Raw genomic sequence first — 9441 nt, forward strand, 5'->3', positions numbered from 1 at the left:
GCCGGCGACCAATCAGTGAACGGCGTTCACTTCCTCGTCACCATCAGATAATAAATTAATTTAAACAACGTCATTATATTTCAGGTATATAAAAAAGGAAAGAAAATAAACAGAGTACCTTTGTAAAGAAACTCGCGTATTATTGTAGAAAATATATTCTACTAAAAAAAAATATATGACCTTTAAAGGATTTTGAAAGTCTCTTCTGCTCACCAAAACTGCATTTATTTGATCAAAAATACAGTAAAACAGTGAAATATTACTCCAGTGTAAATCATCTGTTCTCTATGTGAATATACAGTAAAGTGTAATTTATTCCTGTGATCAAAGCTGAATGTTCAGCATCATTACTCCAGTCTTCAGTGTCACATGATCCTTCAGAAATCACTCTAATATGAGGATTTGATGATCAAGAAACATTTATGATTATTATCAGTGTTGAAAACAGTTGTGCTGCTGCATATTTATGTGGAAATTGTGATACTTTTTTCAGGATTCATTGATGAATAAAAATAAACAGCATTTATTTGAAAAATAAAACTGAAATGTAACAAATTTCTATTTTATTTTTGATCAAATAAATGAGGAGAGAAGAAGAGACATTAAAAACTGAAATGTTTCCAAACTTTTGTCTGGTACTGTGTGTGTGTGTGTGTGTATGAGTATATATCAGATATTAATGATTGGAGCCTATAAAGTTTAAAGGGGGGGTGAAATGCTCATTTTCACTCAATCTCCTGTTAATCTTGAGTACCTATAGAGTAGTATTGCATCCTTCATATCTCCAAAAAGTCTTTTAGTTTTATTATATTTATAAGAGAAAATAGGCTGTACCGAGTCTTTCCGGAAAAAAACGAGCGTCTGGAGGCGGGCCGTGTGGGCGGAGCCAGAGCCATAGAGAGAATCCGTCGATCTGGGCTTTGTTTATAAAACATTCATCGTTGAAATGCAGGGAACAAACAGTCTACACAACTCGTTTCTGCATCCACTGTTCCTAACGCTGGGTTCTTTGGTAAGCTTTCCCTCACCAAAAACACTTTGGAGACACTATGCAGCGCTGCCGATGATTTCCTGTTGAAGCGCGTTGAGGTGCGCGGTCTCGCTCTCCTCTGGTCGACGTGTGCGCGGTCGCGCTTTTCCGGGAGAAATGGTCATATAAGGAGTTCCACTCTGGTCTACGTCATTAGATCCACGGTCAAAAAAAAAACAGCCGAAACTTGTACCAACCCGGAAGTAAGATTTTCGGCACAGAAATTCTCCGTTATTCGTCCAAAATATTTTTAAAAAACTTTGGCCATGTTAAGCATGAGAATCCATCTCTTTAACACTGTAAACAACTCTGAATACATGAAACACCATTGTACCCCCCCCTTTAACTTTAAAAGCTTCAGTATTTTAATCTTCCATTGTACAGCACAAATATCTGAATATTTGGAGTGTCATCATATTTAATATTTAGAGGCAATCAATCACACTGATAATGGGACAAACTATTTTATTATTCCAGGGCAGGACATTTTTCACAATTTTGTTTTAACTCAGGGGAAAAAAAAATCATTTGAAATACAAAATATAAGTGTAACACTGTACATTGAACAAGATTTTAGAAGCATTTCCAGAAAAGGGCACAAAGTAAAGTAAAGTAAATCATGCATAAGTGCAGCAGGAGCTCCTCAATCTGCAATAAGACATTTATAATAAAACACTGATTTAGCGTTCAGCTGATCCCTTTATCAACACACACCTCAGTTAAATAATTACTCCACTATAAAGGATATATATCCATACTTTCATGTCACACATGATAAGCAAAGCGGGGCCAAAAATAATAATTTCAGAAATTAAATTAATCAAATGAAACGTCACAGTTTTCAGAGTTGCAGAGTAAAGGTCGGATACACAAAAGTGCAGGTTTAATAAATGTCTCTGTTCAGAACAGCTCCATAAAAGTGTTCAGCAACTGCATGTAAATGACTCATTATTACTATTATTATTGACTCATTATTCACTAAGACTGGCAGAAGTTAAAGGGCTGTGTGTGAGAACTGTTCATGTATTCATCTTTCTTTATTGCCAATGTGTGAACTAGCTCGTTTCTGCCACAGAATACAAAAATAAAACAGGTAATTCTGACTTTGTATCAAACAATTGCAACTTTTTTTCTCAGAATTGCATGTTTTTATATCGCAATTCTGACTTTATAACACGCAGTTCTGAGAAATACAGTCGCACTTCTCTTTTAAAATGTTTAATTCTGTGGCGGACACGAGCTTCCATAGAGAACATCTCGTAAGGAAACCAAGAAACGTCCTCGACTGCCCGGGTCGTCTCTGAAAACCTGTCGACTGAGGTTTAAGTTTATTACAAGGGTTTCTCAATCCCACACACAGACCCTTTAAGAGAAAAATTGTATTAAAAAAAAGTGAAAACAACCTTATTTCCGAGATAAAGCAGTGTAAACTGTGAGTGTGTCTATAGTTGATGAGGTTTAAGCACTGAAGATTTAATCAAACATTTGCTGTATTTTCTTTTATTGTGCACAGTCACTCTGTTGTTTGTGTGCTTCTATATCTGCATTCAAATCATTGTTTTTTCTAATATTGAGGATCAGAAGAGTAAATCGTGTGATTCCAGTTCATGAATAACGTCTCATACTAAAACCCTACAGATCGAGTAAATAAAGTGAGTCGAGGTGCAGGAGGCAGAAGAGTCATACATAATTCGACTATTATCATTCAAGGTGCTTAATTATGGGATGTAGGTCAAGCGAGTATTATGAGGTGAACCCGGGAAGAGTATAGTGAACTACATGTGTTTATTTGTGCCGTTCTGCAGGTTTTACACCGGTATTAACATGCATCTCATCTGTCAGGAGAAACACGTCACTGTTCAGCTCAAGACAATAATATAACTCATATTTATCATCATATGTGCTCAGATGATTGACTATATTAAGAATTGCAAAAAAAAAAAAAATTGTATGGAAAGTTTTCTGAAATGTTTAAATATGCAAATGAGGCATTATCTAATTTAAAAAGCACTCATTTGCATACATTTCCAGAGCAGAAATCAATTGATAAAACCAGATTCATAATTCACAGAGGGGATTATTGATTTATCTTGTTATCACTGCATTTTTGCTCTTAAATACTGTAAACAGACTGGTGAAACAAATCTGGTGAATTATATCTGAACACCTTCAGAATATAGATATGAATAAAACTGTAAAGTTTGTTGTGTGTAAAGAGATTTCTGACTGTGTTGAGACTGAAACTGACAGACGCGAATAGATAAAGTGCAATAAAATAAACACTTTAAAGTGCATTTTCTTTCCACTAATCTGAAAAACACGTTATGAAAAGCCAAATAGCCTTGAAATTGAGCAGTGCATGCAAATAAAAAATAAAAATATGTTTGCCTTAAAGGGACAGTTCACCCAAAAATAAAAATACTCTCATCATTTATTCGCGCTCATGTCGTTCCGAACCCTCCTTCATCTTTAGAACACACACACAACAGAGATTTCTGTCCCTCCATCTAAAGTCTGTTCACCCAAAACTTGCTTCCATACATTCATAAAGAGATGGTAAAATAAGTCAATATCAGTCGAGCGGTTTGATCCAAGTCTCATTCATATGGATTTATTTTAGCATCTCTTTATGAATGTTCTGAGTGATTTCTCAGATTTCATTAAAAATATCCTTGTTAGCCTTTCTCAGATGAAGGAAAGTCTTACAGGTCTGGAGCGACATGACGACAGAATGATCATTTTCAGGTGAACTGGCCCTTTAAATCTGCACTTCATCCAGGGTTGCCAAGTTTGCGGTTTTCCTGTGGGATTAGGCTACTTGTAGTAAACGCTTGCAGTTTAAAGATACACTGACGTGTTTTGGCCTGTTTTTGATTGGCGTTTGCACTGGTTCTGGTACACTGACGTGTTTCTGATTAGCGTTTGCACTGGTTCTGGTACACTGACGTGTTTTGGCCTGTTTTTGACTGGTACACTGACGTCATCTAAACGCATGTTAACAGCAGGCGTGTGACGGAGGCTCGTGACGTGGGTTCAGTCGTGCGCGTCGCCGGTCTCCAGGTGGTCGGGAATGGGCAGCCCGGTCAGGACGGTCAAGCACTTGTTCCACACGCTGAAGACGGGGCAGATGGGCTGAGAGAAAGAGATGTCGAAGGTGTGGAGGTGCTGTGTTCCTGCGGCGTCGTAGAATGCCAGCGACCCGGAGTCGTAGTCAAGCAGAACGCCCAGGCGCCGCATGTGCGGAGACGGCTCGATGGGGAACTCTTTACTGTTGTGACGCACGGCCCACGAGGTGTTGCAGCGACTCAAGACCCACGACGTCGAGTCCTTCCCCACCCAGCCGTGTTTGGGAGCCGATTTATATGCGATACCAATCGCAAACCTGTGAGAAATGACAGAGCATCAATACAGAGCTATCATCACAGCTGTAACATTTACAGTTCAGATCTATTAGGAGATTCTGAACAACGTCAGATCTGCTCACCTAGGCTGATACAGAACAGTGAAATATTACAACATAGCTAGCTAGTGCTGGGCAACGATTCATCGCGATTCATTGCATCCAAAATAAAAGTCTGTTTACATAATATATGTGTATGTACTATGTATAATTATTTTGTATATATAAATAGTCTCGGTTACATATGGTAACCCTCGTTCCCTGAGGGAGGGAACAGAGACGTACGTCGTGGTGACCGACGAATAGGAATCTCGCTAGAGAGGCCAATCTACTTCGAGTGAAACTCGACACAAGCTTCCGTTTAGGAGCAGCCGTGGAGAATATATACACATGGGATCCCCGTAGGGTCACACATATGGGACCCAGAACCCGGTTCTCAAGGATTCAGCGGATAAAGGCCTGGCACCGGACGCTCCGCCATGTCTGGGCCGAGGGTGTTGGAGGACTCAACAGGTTTGACTCTGGAGCAATAAGGATGCACAGTAGGGTGCAGCAAGCACTCACAGTGCTTCTACCCGTTTAGGGTGAGAACATGGGAGGACACGGCCTCTACATGTAGGCTATAGTATCTAGCGAACGTGTTAGGTGTCTCCCAGCCCGCAGCTCTACAGATATCTGTTAGCGAGGAGCCACGTGCCAGCACCCAGGAGGATGCAACGCCTCTCGAGGAGTGTGCATGCAACCTGAGCGGGCAGGGCATACCTTGAGCTTGGTAAGCCAAAGCGATGGCATCCACTATCCAGTGGGCCATCCTCTGCTTGGAGACAGCCTTTCCCTTCTGCTAGCCTCCGTAACAGACAAAGAGCTGGTCTGAGGTCCTGACGCTTTGAGTTCTGTCCACGTGCATACGCAGAGGGCGAACGGGACAGAGCAAAGCCAGGGCTGGGTCTGCCTCCTCCAGGGGCAGCACTTGCAGGTTCACTACCTGATCTCTAAAGGGAGTGGTAGGAACAACAACATGGTTGTCACCCGGCCCGAACTCTAGGCACGATTCGTCGACCGAAAATGCTTGCAGGTCCCCTACCCTCTTGATCGAGGCCAGTGCAATCAGCAGCAAAGTCATTAACCCTCTAGGGTCTGAGCAGTTTTCTGGGCCCTTGAGATGTTCTGACATGCCCTGACATTTGTGCTTTTTTCAGTTGCTTATAAACATATTAATGGCAAATGTGTAAATTCACTCTATAAAGCACAAACAGGGCTACCATAATATGTGAGCCACGTGTATGTACATGTTTTCATTTTTGAGAGAATAATGTTTATGCGTGGATATTGAAAAAACTAAAAACTAAAATTTCTGAAATAAGGCCACAAAACACATAGTAAATATGTGTCAATAAGACTTTTGACTAATAGATGTCGTCGCCTATAGTATTTTCTTCAAAATTATGTGAAAATAGTCTTGCTTTATCGTTCAAATAAAACCATGCATTGATTTAAATTGATGTTAAACAGGTTTTGCTTGGAAAGCCAATATGCGAGGGGGCGTGAACGAGGAGTGGTTTACACCTGAAATTACAATGTCCCATCCCACTCTGCATAATGACTCTGCATAATGACTCTGTATAATGATGAGCCATTCACACAGGTGTGACACTGACTGAGCCACAATGCAAGGACAAAAGATATATTTAGAAGAAGACTTATATTGACCATTTAAGATTTTGCTTACATCTATCTTGTAAATATGTTTTGCTATTTTATTAAAAAGGTTACAATTACAACAATAATTACAATTTCAACAATATTTCAAGTGTACTCTTTCTTTGTAAAAAAAAATGATTAGGCCTACATTTTATCTGTATTCATTAGTTTGAATATAATCAACACTGGAACAGCTAACATCTTAGTTGATGACTTTATTTTTGACAAAAATAGTATACAGTACAGTAAAAACTATACCCAAATCTAGTCAACAAGATGTTGTCTTTCATATTTCGCCTGACTGTAACGTTGTTTTCATGAAATATTAGGGCATATTGTTCATTTGCAGTTTAATACGTTGCTTATACAAATAGCCTACATTTTATTTCAACATATTTCAGTCGATTTTTACTTATCTCAGTATAGCAATACAGTTTGCTAAAACATCATCATTCATTCACACACGCGATTTAAATTTAAACTGTCTTTGCCAGCTGTGGTAAACAGCGCGCATCTCTGCCGTTCATTCATTCATAAACAGAAACCCACGTGAAGAAATTCACGTGAGAAGGAAAAAACTTACTAGTATTCCTCAGCTCGCTCCTCAATATACCCGCACTTCTGAGAGACTTTTTCCATTATTATTATTATTCCTCACAGCGCTGCAAGACAGTGTTAAAATAATGATCTGAAATAAACTTGTGTTTTCTCGAGCTGATATGGGGGTGTTCACAGGATTGCGCGGATTGCCTCAGTAATTTGCGTTTGAATAGCGCGCGCTCTCCGTGGGAGGAGTCACATTACTGAATCAGCTGTAATGAGCTCGACTGGAATCGCTCTCTTTTAATACAGATTTCACAAGATGAGAATATTTTTTTTCTCACAAGATGAGAAATGTTTTTTATATAAATTACTTCATTTAAAAGAAGAGAATTAAAGCTTCATGCCTGTGTGACTGTATGCCTGTTTGACTGAGTATTCGCTGAGTTATGGTTCAATTTCGGACGCGTTTCAGAATGGACTACACTGGCAGAGAGAAGGCAGAACTCGCATCACGTTTATTTTTCTTTATTTGGCAAAAAGCACAACACTTTGTTTTTATTGTGAGTATACACAAAAATAATACACATTTAACAGAATCGATTGATGTATGAAACTTGTTTTGTAAAATCAAAGTCAAAAGAGTATTTCGGGTCTCAATTCAACTCATAAGGAAAAAAGCGAGCAGATCACGCCGGCGTGATCTCCGACCTCTGAGGGTTAAACATGTTCAAGCAGTTCAGCACCGACTGAGCGCGTTGCTCTGTGAGGCGCGCTGTCTGTGCGACCGAATCCAACTCCATACCGAGAAAAGAGATCTTCTGCACGGGGGCAAGTTTGCTCTTTTCCCAGTTGACCTGAAGGCCCAGCTGGCTGAGGTGCCTGAGCACAAGGTCCCTGTGTTCGCATAACTGATCTCTCGTGTGCTAGTATGAGCCAGTCGTCGAGATAGCTGAGAATGTGAACGCCCTGTTCTCTCATGGGAACAAGGGCCCCCTCCGTGACTTTCGTGAAGACACGGGGAGACAGGGACAGCCCGAAGGGCAGGACCTTGTACTGATATGCTCGACCCTCAAACGCAAAGCGCAGAAACGGCCTGTGTCGTGGAAGAATCGAGACATGAAAGTACGCGTCCTTCAAGTTGATCTCTGCAAACCAGTCTTGGGGACGGATGCACTCGAAAATGCGTTTCTGCGTAAGCATTTTGAACGGTAGCTTGTGGAGGCTCCGATTCAAAACTCGCAGGTCCAAGATCGGTCGTAACCCACCACCTTTCTTGGGTACAATGAAGTAGGGACTGTAGTGCCCTGACCTCATATCGGCTGGAGGGACCGGCTCTATCGCGTCCTTCACCAGTAGGACTGTGATCTCCGCGCACAAGACATGAGCATCGGCTGCTCTCACTGTAGTGGAGTGGATGGCCCGAAACTTGGGGGGATGCCGGGCGAACTGAATCGCATAGCCGAGCCGAGCCTAATGGTCCGAATGAGCCAGCGAGATGGACTGGGGAGCGCTAACCAGGCTCGTAGAGACCGTGTAAGCGGGACCAAAGGGACCGTAGGCGTACCCCGGAGTGGGGCAGCGAGGTAGAACACAGGGACTCGGCTCGGGAGGCTCTCTCTGGGAGGCGGCCCGTAGCGGAGTCTGAGTGTGCTGTGCAACACTTACCTGGTTCCACGAGGCAGGAGGTGCAGGAGGCGGCTTGGTTGCGTTTTCGAACTGCACACTGGTGTCTGCTGGTGATAGAAGAGGCGGATGAGAGTGGTGAGGATTCTCTCCCCCCACTGCTCTCCGTGCCCTCTTCGGACCCAGAGATGGAAGAAACTGCTCTTTTACTGAAATTTTGATGGCAGGATGTGTTTGATGGCCTCAGTCTGCTTTTGTACAGCCGAGAACTGCTGGGCAAGTTCTCGACCATGTCGCTGAAGAGGCCGGTCTGGGACACGGGGGAGATAAGGAACCGGAGCTTGTCGGTCTCCCCCATGTCGGCCAGACACAGCCAGAGATGGCGTTCCTGGACCACCAAGGTGGACATCGCACGACCCACGTGCAGTCACCTTCGCCGCATGAAGCGCAAGGTCCATCGCGATACGAAGTTCCTGGAGAACTTGGGGATCATGACCACCCTCGTGCAGGACCTTCAGTGCCTTGGCCTGATGGACCTGCAGCAACGCCATGGCGTGCACGGCAGAGGCAGCTTCCCCACAGGCCTTGTAAGCCTTGCCGGTTAAATCCGACGAGTACTTACAGGCCTGGGAGGGAAGACACGGTTCTCCGCGCCAAGTGCAGTTAAGGCACAGCTGCATAGCAACGGCCCGTTCCACTGGCGGGATACGCGTGTATCCCTTAGCCTCCCGCCATCAAGGGTGGTGAGGGAGGAGGAGCCACCGGAACGGTTTCTGGCATTAAAAGGTGCCATCCCCGTAAGCTCCTCATGCACTTCCGGGAAGAAAGGCACTAGGGTGGGTTGCTGAGAACCAGCGCGTGCCACCCCGAGATAACAATCGTCCAACCTCGAGGGTTCGGGACACGGTGGAGGGTTCCACATGAGCCCTACCCCGTTGGCGGCCCGGGAAAGCATGGCCATCATCTCCGGGTCCGTCTCGGGCACCGCTGACACACCCGAATGAGGTAGTGGCGCCGCATCGTCATCCGTGGAGAAGTCTGACCCACCCTCCGATGCAGCGATCAACATCTGGTCTTCGCGGGGAGCACCAAAGGAGACAACCGGTACACACCGCGAGGATGGTCCAGCGTTCTCCAATGGCGG

The 9441-nt window shown here is 43.4% G+C and overlaps 1 protein-coding gene across 4 annotated transcripts in view; it reads right to left on the reverse strand.

The window, feature by feature from the left end:
• Positions 1 to 1479: 1479 nt before the first annotated feature.
• mid1 (midline 1) overlaps positions 1480 to 9441 on the reverse strand; it is a 77084-nt gene continuing 69122 nt past the window's right edge. For all 4 annotated transcript variants that reach the window (XM_081369003.1, XM_081369002.1, XM_081369001.1 and 1 more), the window contains exon 10: positions 1480 to 4412. In XM_081369003.1, the coding sequence (XP_081225129.1) occupies positions 4064 to 4412 (349 nt within the window). In that variant the 3' untranslated portion in view covers positions 1480 to 4063. The remainder of the gene's footprint in view (positions 4413 to 9441) is intronic.

This window comes from Scardinius erythrophthalmus, assembly GCF_964197995.2.
Source record: "Scardinius erythrophthalmus genome assembly, chromosome: 6".
Classification (NCBI taxonomy): domain Eukaryota; kingdom Metazoa; phylum Chordata; class Actinopteri; order Cypriniformes; family Leuciscidae; genus Scardinius; species Scardinius erythrophthalmus.